The 19,949-nt window shown below is 38.6% G+C and overlaps 1 protein-coding gene across 1 annotated transcript in view; it reads left to right on the top strand.

Moving 5' to 3' along the window:
* Positions 1-6,443: 6,443 nt before the first annotated feature.
* The window catches only part of LOC149834327 (transcription factor PCF6-like), a 15,394-nt gene continuing 1,888 nt past the window's right edge, over positions 6,444-19,949 (top strand). Inside the window, exons 1-2 of the mRNA XM_090011337.1 lie at positions 6,444-6,895; positions 7,668-9,205. Of these exons, the coding sequence (XP_089867463.1) occupies positions 7,785-9,161 (1,377 nt within the window). The 5' untranslated portion in view covers positions 6,444-6,895; positions 7,668-7,784 and the 3' untranslated portion in view covers positions 9,162-9,205. The remainder of the gene's footprint in view (positions 6,896-7,667; positions 9,206-19,949) is intronic.

Below are 19,949 nucleotides of genomic sequence, written 5' to 3' on the forward strand. Positions count from 1 at the left end.
TATATTCAACAAAAAAATCTTTGATCAGTGGCATTTACAAATAAAAACATAAATTTCAAAAATTCTAAAAAATACCCATAAAATTATCTAAAGTTGAGAAAAGGCATTTATATATATATATATATATATATATATATATATATATATATATATATATATATTGATGACACACTAGAATATGAGAACTATAATATTATAAACTTATTTGTATTACATTATAAAGGAGTATCAATAGACGAAGACTTGTCTGACATGCATTTAACATAAATGTGCTCAGCAGTCATACAATGCACTCAGTGGGCTAATATTGTGAACATAATAAGTTTACTCTTATAATTTGTGCATGCAAATTTGCACAAGTCCCATTTTCTAACCCATTAACAACTAGCTTCTATGTGATGTGGTAATGCTGTAGGGACATAATCATTTTATAAAGTTGTTCAATATGACTAACAAGTTTCAACTTTTAAGTCAATTATCAATACAATTGACTGTAGTAATAAGCAAACCTTTTTTAACTCCTTTATAACTTGCATGTGTTAGCATGGATAGGACTATACACATGGGGATACAACCATTGCTATGAGGTTTTTCAATATGCCTTGTATACAAGAGAATACCAAGAAACAATGGAGTATAAGTGTGACCTACACTTCCATTAATCATTATGCGTGTGGACTCAAAAGAACCATGAATATAATTGAAAAGTAAATAAAAATAATTAAAAAGTAAATAAAAATATATATAAAATGTGTGTCATACATGTTTTCATGCTATTTATAAAAAAAAGTAAATAAAAATAAATAAATCCTAAGCCCTAACAAACATCAATCATAATTTTATATATATGGTAATTGAAAAAAAAAACTAAAATTGTAAGTTTATAACTAAAATCAAGTATGCAGAATCATGTTTAATGTTCATTGAAAAGAAAACACACAGAAATAGACATTGACTTCATTTAAAAAACAAAAAATAAGAGCCAATTGTTAATTACAAAATTTACAAAAAATCCTAACCCTGAAAAAAATACAACCCAACCTGAGTTGGATTCAACGTTGGGTTAGGGTTTGTCGAACCCATTCTCGGTTGGGTTTGACACAGAAGAAGAAGAAAGAGAAGAGAAGGAGGAGAAAAGAGAGGGAGACTTTCGTGAGGGAGAAGGAAGGTTAGAGAGAGAGAACAACAACAACAACAACAACAACAACAACAACAACTACGCCTTCATCCCAAAACAATTGGGGTCGGCGATATGAACCAAAAAAGAAAATCATTCTGAGTCTTCCACATGAATCCTTCTCCTCCAATCATTTCTATCCAATGCCTTGTCCTCAGTGAGGTTCAAAGCATTCATATCCTTTCCTATCACCTCCATCCATGTCTTCCTAGGCCTACCCCGACCTCTTTTAACTAATATATTTTCCATTTTCTCCATCCTTCTAACTGGAGCATCATTAGGCCTTCGTCGAATATGTCCAAACCACTGTAAACGATTCTCTCTCATCTTATTTTCAATGGGTGCAACGCCTACCTTCTTACATATCTCCTCGTTCTGAATCTTATCTTTTATTGTATTTCCACACATCCATCTTAGCATATGCATCTCAGCTACACTCATTTTTGTAATATGATGTCTCTTGGCAGCCCAACATTTGGTACAATATAGTAAAGCGGGCCTAATAGTCATCCTATAAAACTTTCCCTTCAACCGCAATGGCATTCTACGATCGCACAACACTCCAGTTGCACTCTTCCATTTCATCCACCCAACCTTTATCCTATGATTTATATCTTCATCAATTTCTCTATACTTTTGAATGATAGATCCCAAATATTTGAAAGAATCATCCACCGGTATTTCTTGCTCACCACGCTTCACTACACTCCCATCACTAATTTGTTGCTTACTAAATCGACATTCCATGTATTTTGTCTTAACTTAAAACCTCTTGCTCCCAATGTCTGTCTCCATAATTCTAACTTAGCATTAACCCCAACTCTAGACTCATCAATCAAAACAATATCATCAGCAAACAACATACACCATGGCACATTTTCTTGAATTGATCTTGTAAGCTCATCCATCACTATAGCAAATAGGAAAGGGCTTAATGCAAATCCTTGATGTAACCCAACCGTTATAGGAAATTTGATTGTCACCCCTCCACAAGTGTGGACATTGGTTACTACTCTTTCGTACATATCTTTAATTATACTAATGTACTTGAGAGAAACATCTTTCTTCATCATTGTCCACCAGAGAACATCCCTAGGTACTCTATCATATGCCTTCTCCAAATCAATAAAAACCATATGCAAATCTTTGTTCCTCTCTCTATATCTCTCACTAAGTTGTCTAAGAAGATGTATAGCTTTCATAGTTGATCTTCCAGTCATAAAACCAAATTGATTCTCCGATATCATGACAACCTTCCTCAACCTATTTTCAATTACCCTCTCTCAAAGTTTCATAATATGACTCATGAGTTTTATACCGCGATAATTTGTGCAATCTTGTATATCCCCCTTATTCTTATATAGAGGTACCAAAATACTCTTCCTCCACTCATTAGGCATCTTATTTGTCCGCCAAATCTTATTAAAAAGATTTGGCAACCATTCTAAACCTTTCTCACCTAAGCATTTCCAAGTCTCGATAGATATACCGTCTGGGCCAACTGCCCTTCTTGATTTCATTTTCTTCAAAGCCTCTGTAATTTCTTTCTTTTAAATTTTGTGCATGAAGTCACGATTCATCTCATGAAAAGGAATGGAGAAGTCTCCAAGATCCTTAGCATGACTTCCATTAAATAGCTTATCAAAATAATATTTTCATCTCTCCTTAATCTCCTCGTCTTTGACTAAAACCCTTTGTGTTTCATCTTTGATACATCTAACCATACCCAGATCCCTCGATCTCCTATCTCTTATCTTTGCAAGCCTATAAATATCCTTCTCGCCCTCTTTGGTATCCAACTTGTCATAAACCTCCTTATATACCTTATCCCTCACATTTTGAACTACTTTTTTAGTTTCCTTTTTTGCTATCATATACTTCTTCAATGGAACGCCCCAACGAAATTCTCATATTGGTTCATATTCATATAGGGTGTGACTAAGTTTTTATGTTGATTGTCACTGGCCTACCGCAACCCTCCTCCTTTATTCGGGCTTGGGACCGACAGTGTATAACTAAACAGTTATACACAGGCGGAGTTAAAAAAAATAAAAAAGGCTCTTGGGGCCCTAATTATAGGCTCAATAACAACGATATATATGTCATTGTTGTAAAGTAAAACCTTATAATAATGACATTTATATTTCATCATTATAAAGTAAAACCTTATAATGATGGCATCTATACATCATCATTATTGATATTTAACAACGACATTATCAACCATTAAATATTATCTTTAAAGCGGTTTTAACAATAATATTTAACCGCCAAATAATATCACCATTAAAGACATATCTTTAACAGTGACAATCACATCACTCTTATAGGTATGTTTATAATGACGACATGTGTGCCGTAGTTTATCAATAGCGGAGTGTTGTTGCCATTGACTCTCATCCTCGTAGTGGTCATATAATGTCATCATTATAAACATACCTATAAGGTGATATCTAAGGTCACTGATATAGGTTTCTTTATAACAATGTTATAGTTAATGGCCATATAATATAGCCGTTACAAACATACCTATAATGGTGATATCTTAAGATGTTGTTATAGACTTGTCCATAATGACCATGTTTGTTCAGGGCCAAGACATTCACGGAGAATTCTAAAGTCGTCATTATTGCTCAATCAATAAAGGCAACTTTTTATGTCGCCGTTAAAGAGTCATTGCTATTGACCCTCATCCTTGTCGTGGATCTTTTGAGTTATGAAATTTCAATGATTTTTAGACCACTTTAAAAACCTAATTACTTCTCATAATTACATGATTCAAAACAAGTTTTTTACCGAACAAACCATGTAGATCACATTTGTAACATTTGATTTACAAAAAATTAAAAAAAATAAAGGAAAAAGTGATTTTTACTTGTTAGTTTCTTTTTTATATATATATATATATATATATATATATATATATATATAGGTGCTAAATGAAATATGTTAAATGATATGTGCTAAATAGGTTTTTCTGCTCTTTTAGTATTTCTTTCGCAGTTTTGACCTTATAAATGTGTTGGGCATGGTCGATTTATGAAGAATTCACATCAGGATCATGTGTTTTTGATGAAAAACATGATATTTGAAGCCTTGAAAATTTGCAAAGATTTTAGACGGTTGATATTTTGAACCTTGTAAAAACCCGCCCATGTGTAGGAATGTAACACTTAAAATAGATGATCCTTCTAAAATCAAGTACATACATCACATCTGTATGATCAAAATTTAAAAATAAAATAAAAAACCTGAAAATCCATTAAATACATGTCATTAAGCATCTCTCTCTCTCTCTCTCTATATATATATATATATATATATATATATATATATATAGAGAGAGAGAGAGAGAGAGAGAGAGAGAGTTGGGGGTGGGGGTGGGGGGAAATATGATGCCCGTGATCATGAGGCTAACATGGGATTGCGAGTTGCAGTCCGGGTATTCCCATGTGTGTCCGCATTCCATAAGATTGACACGTGCTGCTGGTGCTCAAATTCAAAAGGAACCAAGTGTCATGCCCTCGATTTAAGTGGCTGAGGCTATCCACTTGGCCTCAAGATGGCTCGTACTCGAGACCAAGTGTCAGCCTGCCCTTTGACCTCATTGATCCCCTCCATATTCCGGCTCTATGTTCCCTCAACAAGTAACCACTCATGCAACCACATGCGTGCTTCTAAAACAAAGCGCTCTTATGAAACCGGCCAACCACTGTTGAGACAAAACATAGGGGCACCTGTACCACACCAATAAAACAAAGGGTTTTGCTTTGAAGAGTAAAACAAGGCAATGGAAGGGACGATCATCCACACACAACGCAATCAATTCCGTAATGAATTGCATTCCTTTTTATTAAAATTTCTAAAGAAAAGGATTAGTTAATAACATAGGTTGGTTGTCTGCTTGTTTATCTATTCTTTATTTAATTGGAAAATTCCAATGTTCCTTTGGAAGTGCACTTAAATATGCTCTCCTTTTCTAATAAAAAAAAAACATAAGCTTCCGTAATCGCATGTATTCATAAACATGATTAGTTTATTTAATGACTTGATTCTTGTGAGAGAAAAGGTGTAGATTTTGTCTAGTATAGTATAAAGGTGATTTCACAAACCTTAAAAAGCAAATTCCCACACAAGTGCGAGCATGGGTTTGTGTGCATGTATTGAACCCACTCGATCAACAACATGTGTCACGGGCTTAGAAGCGAAGGCCCCTACAAACAAAAAGGGAAAAACATGACGGTTTGGAACAACATGTGTCATTAATAAAAATTAACCCCCTTAAAAGTAGGGATGGCAGTGGACCGAGGCGAGGGCGAGGGACAAGGTCTCCACCCCCAACCCGTTTCAAAATCCGAACCTTCATCCCCGCCTCCATCCTTGCACAGGGATGAATTTTAACCTCCACCCCCACCTTCATTCCCAATCCAATTGATGGCAAGGCGGGGCAGGATGGGGCTAGGCGGGGAAAATTGTAAGTCCATCTCGGCCTCCATCTCCACGCAGGGATAGATTTTAACCTTTATCCCGGCCTCCACCCCCGTTTCATGCCCTTCATCCCCAATCCAAACGAGGCAAGGCAGAGCGAGGCGGAGCCCCGTTGTCCAGCGGTCCACTGCCATCCCTACTTAAAAGTAAAAACAAACATGAACTCAAAATATATAATATATAAACCGAGCCGCACCGAGTTCATCTCTCTACTCCGAAGTCCAAACACCATCGGACTTGGTCGACGAGGGACTTGTGACCGTGGGGCGGGGTCCAGGTTCAGACTTTCAGCTTCCACGCGTGGACAGATATTTCCGGTCATTGTTTAAAAAGGTGTGTACCGTGTAGTGTGCACCTGCTTTGGTTATTTTTTGTTCGTTTGGCCTAAAATGCCCCTTCATGATGCTTTTTTCAGCATTCACCTTCGGGATAGAATTGTCATTTCAGATGAGAAAGGCTAGCTAATCACTGGAAAGAGACACCGTACCTCCACGCAGTATGGTCTATCATGCCCTTGTGTGTTTCAAAAAATAACCACCATATCCTTCAAGTTAAAGCAACCACCAACATCTGATTGGGTGGTTGTAAAAACGACAGAGGAGGGCAGTATCACTTTTGAAATTTGCAACGTTATTCTCCCGTACATACCGCTGGCTCTTGCCGCAGAGCGAAAGGTAGCGTTATGGTAAGTGGCGAAACTGTGAAATCGGAGAAATGAGGGGGCGTTTGAGTGGCAGCGGCTTCCTTTAAAAGCTAACGGCGCACTGTCTGAGTCTCCCCGATAAGCTCGGTGATTGCTCGCTAAGGAGAGAGCAGGGAAGGGGAGAGTTTGGGCGAGCTCTAGGGCACCGTAGGACGAGCTTTTGTGCGGGGAGGAAGAAATTATTTTTAGTATTTTCAAGGGAGGAAGAAGAGAGGAAAGAAAAAAAGGGACTTGTAAACGAGGCTCAAATCCAATCGAGAATTATTTTAAAATCATTTTTTCTCGATCTTTTTTTCCTCTCTCTCTCTTGGATATTTAGCATTGAGATCCAAACGCGAGAAGAGGAGAAAGGGAAGAACGGCGGTTTCTGCAAACTTTCTCGCTCTCCCTCGAATTCGAGGGAAGAAGAGGGAGTTGAGAAAGAAAGAAGAAAGGAGGGAAATTTTTTAGGGTTTCTCGTGGTTCTTTTATGGCAGGGTCGTGTCAGAAGAGAAGGAGAGGATGACGCTGCAGATTTTGAGAAAAAGGTGAGAGTTTTAGGAGTTCCTACTTATGCTTTCAGTTTGTCGCTTGAGAGAGAGAGACAGAGAGAGTTGAGTCGCATTTGAGTTGAGTTCGTAAAACGGGAGATCTTAACGCTCATTTCGCGATTCAAGGTTTCCTTCTTCCACTCTTTCTGAGAAAGGAGGAAGCTTAATAGGGAGATCTAAAAATGCGGATGGCTCCCGTTTGTTCGAAGCATTTCTAAGGTTTTTGTTCGTAAAATAGCGGGTTTTTTTAGGAAGAGATTTGTGGAGACTTCGGATCCGTCCTCCAAAGTATGCCGCTTTGTGAAAAAATTCCTTTCTCTTTTCTAGTTTTCTTCTTTTTCTTCTTCGCCGGAGGAGCGAGCTAATCTTTGTAGCTTTTCATTTGATTTAAGACAGGTTTCTTAACTAAGTTTGACTAGTTTTGCTTTCAAGGAAATTCAGATCTAGGAGTTGAGAGGTGAACGATTTAGGGTTTAAGGCCACATTTTGAATACTAAACCTCCTTTTCTCTCTCCGCCTTCACGGGCAGATGCTTTAATTCCGAGTAAAGGATCAGATCTGAGCATAAATAGCTGGAATTTCGATCAATTTCCTTTCTTATTTAGAGTTTGATGTCTGAGTTATTCATACAAAATCTATAGACCCCGACGATTTTCTGCAGCTATTTTAGTTGAGAAAAAGAAGAATGATCTTTTTTTTCTTCGCACTTTTCTTTTATTTTAGGATCTCTTCAATGAAGAAAGAATGTGATCAAGTTTTTTTTTTCTAGTTTCTGATTAAAGGCGAAATTGCATCGATCGACTTATAGTGGGAGAAAAAAGAGAGAAAGAAATAAGCGATTCGGAAGGCGACTGAGAATGATATTTTTTTGAGTGATGAAAGCGCCATGAATGCGGACGAGACGTCCTTGCAGGCAGCAAAACGATCGAGAAACAGCACAAAAGCCCAGCGAGGTCAGGTGAGGAAGCAGTCGACGCCGGATGACGATGAGGAGGAGGAGGAAGAAGGAGAGGACGAGGAAGATGAGGGCAGATGCGAGGACATGAGGCGATCGTCCTTTTGGCAGCAGCAACAACAGCACCACTCGTCGAGGATCTTTAGGGTTTCGAGGGCGTCCGGGGGCAAGGACCGGCACAGCAAGGTGCTAACTGCGAAGGGGCTTCGCGACCGGAGGGTGCGCCTCTCGGTGTCCACCGCGATTCAATTCTACGACCTGCAGGACAGGTTGGGTTACGATCAGCCCAGTAAGGCTGTCGACTGGCTCATAAAAGCTGCTGCCGACAACATCTCAGAGCTCCCATCCCTGGATGGCACGTTCCCCAACAGGCTGCCAGTCACCGGCACCGACCCCGAGCCTGCGCACCGGCAGCCTCTTTCCGCTGCCACCACTCTGACCCGATCAGCCTGCAGCAGTACTTCTGTGACAAGCAGAGGCTCGGCTTTATCCCTTTCACGCTCTGAGATCCGAGTTAAGGCTAGGGAGAGGGCCAGGGAGAGGGCCAAGGAGAAGGAGAAGGTCGTTGCCGTCACCACTACCGCCACCAACGGTAGCCCGGCGTCCGCCGAGGACATCATTTCCCAACCGCCCGACTCGACTCCGTCCTTCACCGAGCTCCTCATGGACAGCAACCAGAGCTCGCACCATCAGAACCAGAACCCCGGCATCCTGTACAAGACCCACAACAAGCTGGCCATGGTTCTCAAGAAGCTGGAGCCTCCGTCCCTGCCCTCCCCCGTCCTGGAGTACTTCAACCCTAACGCCCTCTCCGTCTTCCCTCACGGCCAGTCGCAGGCGAGCAAGGCCAACGCGTCGTCGGTCGTGGCGTCGCCTGCTGCCCACTTCGGCAACCCGGCTCAGTTGATGAGCATCGCTTCGTTGAACTCATCTTGTAACCTGGGGTTCGTGGACCACCACCCGGAGCTCCAGCAATTCTCCTTCTTGCAAGATCATCACGTCCCTGTCGTGAGCTCGAATGATTACAGCCTCAACTTCTCCATGTCCCGCTTCGCTGCTGACTCCAATAGGGGGACCCTTCAGTCCAATTCATCTGCGTTGTTGCCTCACCACCACCTTCAGAAGCTCTCTTCTCCACTCGCTGCCGATGAAGGTGCCGCCGCGGGGCTGCCGTTCTTCATCGGGGCGACGCAGGCAGCGGCAGGAGCGGCGGAGGGCCAGTTCCAGGCTGGGTTCGACGCGCGCCTTCAGCTTTGTTACAGCGAGGGGTGCAGGCACTCGGAGCTCAAAGGAAAAGGAAAGAGCTGATCGCCTGCGGTTGAGTGACGGGAGGCTCCCTTTTCCCGAAGCAGGTACACATTTTACCTCTATTTTCACGTCATTTAGCATCTATTTTCACGTATGCGTTGCATTATTATTATTATTGTCCCCAATACTATTTACGACACTACAAGAGTTTAGGATGGTCATGTTTTCTTTTCGATGATCTCTTTCTCTCCCCTCGTGTGGATAATTGGTCCTCTCATCTTTTTGGTGAGCTATCCTTTAACTTCTCGAGCAGAGTTCCCTTTGTGTCCTTGTAAGCGTGTCCGACATTGGTGGCTGTAGCTTTGATTGATTGATGGACGGAATAAACGTTTCATTGAAACTGAATGAACTCGCCACCACTAGGTTGCAGGAGGAATGAAACAATAAATATAAGACCCATTAACTCGATAAAAAAGGAACTGATTAATCAGCGGCCAGCAAAGCCGGCTCGAGTTGGTCGGTCCCTTCTCAGAGCTCCAGACAAACGCCTCATATCTCTACCTGATTTGGATCGAACTGCGCCCTGATCGAAATAATGACGGATTTAATGAAGACGCAGGATGACATGGTACGGTGCTTCACGACGCCGCTTGAATGCACGGGTAAGGCCGAACGAATTGAACCGGGCATGTTCAGGCCGGGGACGTTTACCAGTGGATGGAACTCGTGTTCGTAATCGTACGTAGGAGGGCAGAGCTTGAGCTCATCTCTAAGTGAAAAGAGCTGAACACGAGCTGGCTCATGTAAAAACATTCCATGTTATTTATACATGGAATATATATAATTTTTTTTATGTATTACACTTTTTAGTTCATGTTTTATGTTTATATTTTTCATTCATCCTTCTCCTTTTATAAATGTTTTATGCATTATATATATATATATATATATATATATATTTGAGCTCTTCCGAATCAAGCCGAACCAAACAATCTGTTCATGCTCGACTCGTTTAAGCTAAACGACCAGCTGGTTGCTCGATTTTCCAGTTATGTAAACCAATCACAAACGAGTTTGTCATGAGCCAAACCAAGCTGAGTCACGAGCTGATCGATCAGTTTAGCAGTCCTATACATTGGTAGTCGAGGCATGCATGAGTTCCTACTTGACTCGATTCGTCCGCAGGGCCAATGACATGGCACTAGTTTTCAGTGGGCCCCATGGTGCTGCCATGTCATTGGTCGAGCACACAAAAGGAAAATGAGTTAAAACAGACTCAGTGGATATATCCCTGAATTTTCGACGCTCAAAGCTGAATAGTCTTAGTGCATGTTATTAATAACCACACAGACATGCTATCACAAAAATACTATTTCTAACATGCATTACATACCACAACTAACATGTATATCATAACTAACATTTATATGAAATCAACTTATAATGTAAATCATGAAAATTTTATGCATGTCATGGTCTTACTCGAAAATCATCATGTTAATCATATTCATTTATAACATTACAATAACATGCAATGTAAAAATGTTTATTTATATCTAAAAAATACTGATAATATCCTTTACCTCAAATGTGAATATTGTGTTCTGATCGTAATCAAGTCTCAAGATATTCTAACAGTATGATTTGGTCATTACACAAATATGATCGCATTAATGCACAAAACTTTTTATAAAATTACCAAAATACCCCTTCTTAATTAACTCATAAAACCTTAATTTTTATGCCACTAATTTTACCAAAACTAATGGACAAGTAGATTTTTGCACCAAACCTCACTCAATTCTGAGTTTGGGGTGCAAAGTTATGTCCATCTTAGCGAAATAGATCTCGGGTACCCAAAAACAGTATTTTGGTCATTTTGAATTTTTATATAATTTGAGACTAACTTATAACCCGATCTAGATCCATTTATGATATGGATTCAACCCTGTCTGACTTGATCCAGATCTATTACTCATCTGGATCCAAAACAGTCAGATTGGATCTAGAATAGTCTAACTGGATTTAGGATAATCTAATTGAATTCAGAACAGTTTGACTGGATCCATATACTTGGACTGAATCTAGAATTGCTTGAATGGATCCAAAATTGTCTGATCTAGACCCAATTCTGATATAGATCCAAGAGTCATCCAATCTGATCCATAACAATCATTGCAAATCTGGATGTGGTCTAGTCCAGATCAAACTGAATCTGAATTAAGAACCAGAACCCAGTCAACCCAAACCGGTTCGGTTTGACTCAGGTTGATCCAAACTGATTCAGTTCAGTCTGAACCGACTCCACTTGAACGGGTTAAACTTGGATGGGTTTGGTCTGAACCGGTTCAACCAACAATTTTTTTTATGCTGGCTCAGTCTGGGCGTGACCCAGCCCTGCAGGTTCGGTCTGGGTTGTGCCCAGACCAACCCAGTTCGCTCCGAGTCACACCCAGACCAAATCAGTCTTCTCAATAAAAACCCCAAAAGCGAAAGGCGGAAGGGCATCACCCCTTCTGTCTTCCCCTTCTTCTCAAACAAAGAGGGGTCGACCGTTGAAGCTGGCCCTCTCTGTCCTTCTCTGTGGTAGAGGGGTCGGCCATCGGTGTCGGTCAGCCGGTCCCCTCCTCCTTCCCTCTCTCACCCTCATTCTTTTTTTTCTACAACCCTTGCCAGCATCCATGGTTGTTAGGGCCCCTTTTTCTCGAAAAGAAAAGCAGAAACAAAGAAGAAGGAGATGAGGAGAAATGATGCTTACCTTGCCGTTGCCGATAAGCCTCCAATCTCACTCTCTTTGCCGCTCTCTCTATCTCTCCCTCTATCGTTTGTTGAGGTGAGGCAGAGGGGAGCTGCGTGAGGGGCTTTAAAAGCCCTCACGCAAGGTGAGGATAACCCTCACCCCAGCAGATTGGGGGGGTGAGGCGTATCCTCTCCCCCCTCTCACAAAAACACAGTTTCCCTAAAAGGAAAACTGTTGTTTTTTTTCTAATGTTTATCCCCTCCGGCGAGATCGCTGGAGGGAGTTACAAGCATCATGCTATAACTTAAAAACAATTTAAAGTGAGCCCTCGATCAAACAGAGCACAAATAATTAGAACATATAGATATTTTCAATCTATCCTTTGCAAGATAAAGTCTAAAATTGATATCCAATCTTGAAAATTGAGATTGTGGAAAATCTACCCAAAACTATGATTTATCTACAAATTTCTTTAATTATCTAAGAAAACCGAGAAGTAACTAGAAAGCTAAAGAAAAACTAAAAATTAACTAATTTCAGTATCCAACTTGAACTCTATATGTGTAAAACCACTACCGACAAAATCGTCGGAAGGATGGGAGATTTAAAAAAAAATAGGAAAGACAGATCCCTAATTGAGAGAACTGCCTCTGGGGGGAATGAGGATAAACCTCACCCTCAACAATCCACGGGAGGGGGTGAGGTTTATCCTCATCCCCCTCACCCTATATGAGAGCTATAAAATCCCTCACGCAGCCCCCTCCACCACGCATCAAGCGAGCTGCTGAGAGAGAGAGACGAGATAAAAAAAAAAGAGTACCAGGCAGATGGTGACTCCAGGTGAGGCTTTGTTCTTCTTTTTCTTTGTTTTACTGATTAAAATGAAGGTTGGCAGTGGCTGCCGGTGAGTTGCAAGCTTTAGTGGGCACTTTATGGGGGCTTAGACAAGCTCTTAGTACACAGTTTCATTGCCTTTGATCTCACCTTATTTTATTGAGATTTTGGGTTCTTATGTTGATCCAAATCATCACTTATTTGGCATCATCAATAACTTACTGCTTGTATTTTAGTATATGATGCCATCCAGGATTACTGAATGTTGTCTCCACTAATCGTGGTTCAAGAGAAATACATAAGGCTAAAAAGTATTTGGGATTAAGCTTCACATTTTTTGCCTTCATCTTGATGCACATTTTGAACGATAGGATGAGATGCTTGTTCTTGAGAACAAAATCCTTTTTCAATACTATGCAACATTACAATCACTATTTTTAATGTGAAAAAACATTTTGATGATATGTTCTTCACCCCATTGTCCATAGTATGATCTTCACAGTTGCTCACCTTGACAAGATCACATGAAGAATTCATTTTTCCATGATAATCATAATGCTTTTTGTGTTAGCAATATCACTATTGGGAGAGGCATTCTAATCTGAAAAACTTGTTAGCACTTCACTATTTCTCATTGATGAAAATAGCTAATGTGGTTTACTGTATGGATATATAGTTTCACTAAACACATTATGCCTTTAAATATGAACTTGTCTTGTTGAAAGATACATGTAACTATAGCTTTTATCTTGTTCTCCATACCCTAAAAAATATAAGACAAAAATGACTTTATTCAAATTAGTTTTTCATATAATCTATGAGATATGAGAAACAACTATACTGAAAAGTTTTCAAACAAGAGCAGCCTGGCCTCTTCTGAACTAGAACTATAAATGGTGGTTTCATGTTCAAATTTGACATTAGAAGACAAATAATGAACTAGGTAGCAATTAGGAAAGCTTCAACCCAAAACCTAGATGCAGTTGACCAGAAATAACATCATGAGGCCAATCTCAGTAATGGATCTATGCTTCCATTTAGTGAGTCCATTTCGTTCGAGCATATTTTGGCAGACTTTGTTTTTATGAATCTCATTATTCTTTAAATATTCAATGAGATTCCTACCACTGAATTCCCCCCACACACACATTAGTTTGAAAAATCTTAATTTTCTTGTCAAATTGAGATTGCACCATCTTGTTAAGGGCTACAAAATTTGAAAACAATTCAGATTTGAATTTTAGAGGGTAAATGGTAGCAACTTGGCACCACCCTCATGATTTTTTTTTGTGTTGTATTTTCTGTTTGAGACAGGTTTGTATCTTTCTCTCATTAAGAACTTATGGATCTGATGATCCCAGTGAGTGTATGGGCCCCAAGGGAGTTGGCATAGTAGGGTAGGGCCTTGGCTGCTAGATGGGTAGTCAAGGTTAGATTCTCATGGGTGTCGCCTCTTTGTGCAAACCAACACATAGAATAAGCCCTAGGTGCAGAGCGAAATGAAATACAAAGGACAAAAAATAATGTCACAAAGTGTCTACAAGAAGACACAAATACATAAGCAAGATGTCACTAATGGACCAAATATAATGTGTCACAAAGGGCAAACACCATACACACAAAATGTGAAAAGCGAACTTAAAAATAAAAGTCACGATATATTAAGAAATGCTTGAAAAAGCATTGAAGAGAAGATGAGAAAGACCCCATATTTATACACACAAAAGGGACCCAAGGGGGCTCCCATAGAGTCGTTGGGAGCCCCCTAACGATCACATTTAATGAGGGATCCTTTTACATATTTAAATAAAATAATAAAGAAGAAAAAGAAAAAGAAACTAAAAATGATCCTATTGGACATGTGTATTTCACATAGAAAGGAAAATACCAAATTGCCCCTAGTAGGCATTGCAAAGGATTAAGGACAATAATATATATATACATATTAACACAGGGGTCATAGCCTCAGAGTTTTACATTGTCGGTACGACAACCATAGTATTGCAGTTTGAGCCAGCGTGACCAAGTCTTTGTGCCAAGTGTGATTTATTCAGGTTATAAATAAAAAAAAGTGAGTGTATAGGGTATTAGAGGATACTGAGAGTGATAAAACAATCCTTTAGGGTCAATACAGGTTGTATGAGCATTTTTTTATTTGTCGGGAGTAAGAAAGTCTTTTTTCTGACTCAACGCCCCATTAAGGGCATTATGATCATTCTACTATGCTCAACACCCCTAGGGGAAATATTGTCAGGTTGCCTATTCATTAGAAGATATATCCTCTCCCAAATGAAATTGGTTGCTGACATATGTGCTAGGTCAGAAATTTATGATGAAAAGAAGGTGGAGACCTCAAAAGTTATAAATGTCAAATTAAAACTTGAAAATGACATACTGCTTGAAGATCCTACTCTTTATTGTCAATTGATTGTATCTTTCACCTTCCTTCCTATCGTCTGACCTGATATCGCTCATGGGTTCATACAACAAGTCAGTTTTAACATGATCCTATCACAATACACATGGATAATATCTCCCATGGATCCTCCCAAGGTGGAACAGACAGATAGATGGGAAGTCTATAAATACCTGTAAAACAATGGTGTAAATATCCAATTTGATTCATAATTCAATTGAGGTTTTTTCAATTTGTCCTACTAGTATTTTGGTAGAATTGGATCGTTCTTTAAGAAAGAGATTGGCTCATTGACTCTTGCCAAAGGAGATTTCCTTTCTCCATTTTCCCTTCCAAAAATGTGAAGGCCTCTCTCTCTCTCTCTCTCTCTCTCTCTCTCTCTCTCTCTCTCTCTCTCTCTCTCTCTCTCCAAACCTAGGCTACTATTAGTAAATCCATGTGAAACACAAGAACTCAAAATAGATATCACATAAAATCTATTTTTTTTATAAGTGATGTTTGATGCAGGACCCTATAAGTCACAATGCACCTTTGGAAATGTTTCTTTGTAATGTTCAGAGATAAGAAGATAGAAAAATCTACACATCTTCCACATTTGACTTCTTGGACAAACAAAATCATTGTTTGATCTTAAGCTTATTATTATTTTCTTATGTTTTTGAGCCTGAAGAAGCATAGGGGGCACTTTGGCTAGGTGAGGTTCCAAAAAGTGTGTGAGATAGAGAATCTGGGTCATAGACTAACCTAGGTAATGATGGATTAGGCTAGGTCATGCAGAGATTCTTGACAGAATATGGCTAGAGTTAAGAGAAAAAAAAACTAAATACTGAAATAGGGGTGGACCCCTATTTAGAGTTTTTTTTTGTGGATCCAGATACATTTCTTGTGTATCCGAGATCCACCACTCTGAACTCGGTTCGGATTGTGATGGATGTCTCCTATGATAGAGAATTTAGTTTTGTAAAGAGGTTTGGGATTTTGAATATTCCAATCCCGATTTGGAAAGAGGGTAGGATAGGATATGGGCAATTTTCTCTCCAAATGGTGCAAAACAATGCGGCTTATGACAAATAGGGCTTGCCATAAAAAAATGTGCTAACTATAATTCTTGATATTGTCATCATAAAAAGTGTTAACAATAATTCATATGGTGCTAGCAACAATTCGTCATTACCTATGTGTTGTCAGCACTTTTTGGACAACTGCTAACAACATATCGTGTGTTGTCAGGACATGTTAATTTGTTTTAGTAATAACTTTCTATTCATATGTTTGTTTGAAGTGATTTGTAATTTGTTGAAAACATAATATCATCTACTTTAATTCATCTTTTAAGTGAAAAACTCAATTTGATAATTTTGGTAGTAAAAAATGTGCTCAAAATAGACCCTACCTGAAAAACAATTTTTTTACTAAATAGGTCACATTGTTTTGGTCTTAACTTTCTACTCCAATGTCGTATTGACTTATTTTTGGCTGGTTGAAAAGTCAATTTCCTCTAGATTAATTGATCTTTTGGAGGTCAAAATAAAGTTAAAGACATTTGAACTTTAAAATTGGTCAAAAATATTGGATTATGGTATGTGACTTATGACATGAAGTGACTTTGCAAAAATTATAGTGTCTACACCTACCACAATTTTTTCTAACCCATAGTAACTAGAGAGACTTTCAAGTTCACTTGAATCTGCGATTTAAGCTTATGAACCAATATTACGAAACCAAGCTTGATTCTGACATCTAGTGCTTATGGAACATGACCTAACTAAGAGCGAATAAGACAATGTGATGCAACCCCGAAACCCAAGATCATGAGAGAACAACTAAGTTATGCTACTCCTACAAATTTATGCTACCAAAGTATGAGTAATGAACAATAAGAAATTATTAATACATAAAATTAAAGAAAATAACAAGTCTCAATCCAATCAACCTTCTCTTAAAAACCCCATAACAAATATTTATAGCACAAAAAGGAAACCCTAACCCTAAACTGGATCTTGTATAAGATCGAATAAGACAATGTGATGAAACCCCGCAACCCAAGATCATGAGAGAACAACTAAGTTATGCTACTCCTACAAATTTATGCTACCAAAGTATGAGTAATGAACAATAAGAAATTACTAATACATAAAATTAAAGAAAATAACAAGTCTCAATCCAATCAACCTTCTCTTAAAAACCCCATAACAAATATTTATAGCACAAAAAGGAAACCCTAAACCTAAACCGGATCTTGTATAAGATCTGAATTCAAAAGCAAATTCTAAAATAAAACCCAAATCTCAAATACTATGGATCCAATTGGATCCTGGATCTCAAGCTCATCAACCTTTTCTTCATTCTTCTTATTCTTATTCTTCTTATCCGTCTAGTTTAGATTTGACTCTAGATTCATGAGTGCATCATCGCCCACAAGTTGGGAAAGATTCGACTCTTGCGAGTCGCAAGTAACGATATCATCACCACCAAACATGAGGTAGGTTGCATAATAGATCGTCTTTGTGATAGTAAATTGTCTGCTCCTCTTGCTCTACATCCTTTTTGACATGTTTCTCATGCTCAGCCAATTAGACATGTTTGTGGATAGTCGAGCATTGGGTTGCCAAGTGTCCAACTCCATCGCAATGGAAGCACCTTTGTTCGCTTTCCACTGCCCATCCATAAGACTTGGTATTGTATGCTGGCCTCAAATCCTTATGTCACGTTGTCTGCTTGGGGTCCTTCTGATTGGGGGTCTTAACATCATGTTGGTTTAAATTCACTCCATGGGCTGGAAAAGCGTCATTGGATCGGAGGAACAACGATGCCCACTTTAGCTATTCTTTAATAGACATTGCATGTTGCATTGCTTGATCCACATTTGTCACTATAAGACAAATCATCTCATCATAAATAACAAAATGAAAGTCCATGATATACCGTGTAACCTACTAATTATTTGTCTTTTGAAGCCAACTCTAAAGGTTCATGTTATAAAACTTGGTGGTGACTCGATCACGAATTTGAAACCTTGTGGAAGACATCTGCATAGACCTGTGGAAACATGGGTCAAAATGCAGCGGGTTATGAAAGCCAAATGAATCCAAACCAAATGCAGCCGATGATGCACCCTTGGATCCGAAACGGACAAAAAGAAGAAAAAGAATAAGAACAAGGGATGATGAGCTTGGGATCCAGTATCAACTGGATCCGTAGTTAGTATTTGGGATTTGAGTTTTATTTTTGGATTTGCTTTCAAATTTGGATCTTATACAAAATCCAGTTTAGGGTTAGTGTTTCCTTTTCGTGCTATAAATATTTGTTATGGAGTTATTGAGAGTTGCTGGATTGAATTATTGTTATTTTTCTTCCTAAATTTTATGCATCAGTTATATGATTATTTTTCATTAATTTTGCTTTGGTAGCGTAGTTATAGGAGTGGCATAACTTAGCTATGTTTCGTGATCTTGGACTCTAGGGTTGCATCACAGTGCCAACAGTTTAAGGCACTATGATTTGGCTTGTTGCAAATTTGACAAATGATGCCCTTTTTCTTTATTTTGCTTGGACTGAGCACCTCCAAATGCTGATTAGTATTCTGGCTTTCAGCGTTGGGAGCAATCTTACTTTGATTTTAATTGATCCTACTTGCAAACTCAATAGCTTGAATAAATTTGTGCCCCTTTCAATTTTGTAATTTTTTGTTATAGCACTTGAATTTTTTGATCTCCAATTCTCTGATCAACGAAGGTTGCATCATGGTTGATAGTTATCCTTCATTGCATTCAAGCTTCTCATAGTTTTGTGACCTTGCAGCAATACAACCACCTCATTAGATGGTGGGGTTGGTGTTTTGAGCATAGCAATGCCAAGTTTCATAGCTTCTCCCTAGGCCATTTAGTAACCAAAAGACCTTATTGTGGACCTCATGTATTCATTCACTGATAGACTTTTTTTGGCAGTGGAGCTGAAGCTTTTGAATCAATAGGAATTTTGGCTCCTATGATACATGAGCAAATGAGGTAACTAACACATTCTATACCTCACATAATGTTTGTAGACCAACCACCAGCCTAAGCACTTTTTCTACCTATGATCCATCTACAAAGAAGCTTGTCTGACTTCCTCCATGGCATGAAATCAAGATTCAAAGTGACACCTTGTTCATGATTTCAAGATTGAATCATCTGCCGTGGCATTGGATACTTTATGTCAGAAAAGCCAAACATATCTTGGCTTTCAATTAAATCGAGGAGTTGAATTTTCTATAGCAGGAAGTTCGGGTTGTTAAGCTTGATAGTCATAAAATTTATGACATTCAGAGTATAAGGATATGCTTACTTCAATATTGGTTGCAATAGGCTACTCGACACATTTTGGTTATTGAAATAGGATGATGCAATCTTAGAAACCCAAAATTGCAAAAACCGACCAAAACTATAAATTATCTATGAATTTCTAAAAATATCTAAGGAAAACCAGAAATTACTGGAAATAAGATATTAAATAAAAAGCAAAATAAAGAAAGTACTTGATTTTTATATCCAACTAAATTGCCATTGATTCCTACTACTCTCATCTTTTTATAGATGAGGAATTCTAATTATAACAAACTACAAAGTACCCAATTTGATAAAGTCTAATTAAGATAAGTTTCTAATCTGATAAACCTCCTAATAAGATATGGATCTAATTCGGATGGATATCTAAATACAAGTAATGAAATGAAAAAACATACAAAGTATAAAATTGGATTTAATTGGTTCTTGTGGACCTGATTATGATTTGTCATGACCTGCATCATTTTATCTAAGTTGGAGAAGACTTGCCGTCGAGTCTAGTCTCCGCTTGCACTTCTTCTAATTTCACTCTA

This window comes from Nuphar pumila, chromosome 6, assembly GCF_984573655.1.
Source record: "Nuphar pumila chromosome 6, dmNupPumi1.hap1.1, whole genome shotgun sequence".
NCBI classification, from domain to species: Eukaryota; Viridiplantae; Streptophyta; class Magnoliopsida; order Nymphaeales; family Nymphaeaceae; genus Nuphar; species Nuphar pumila.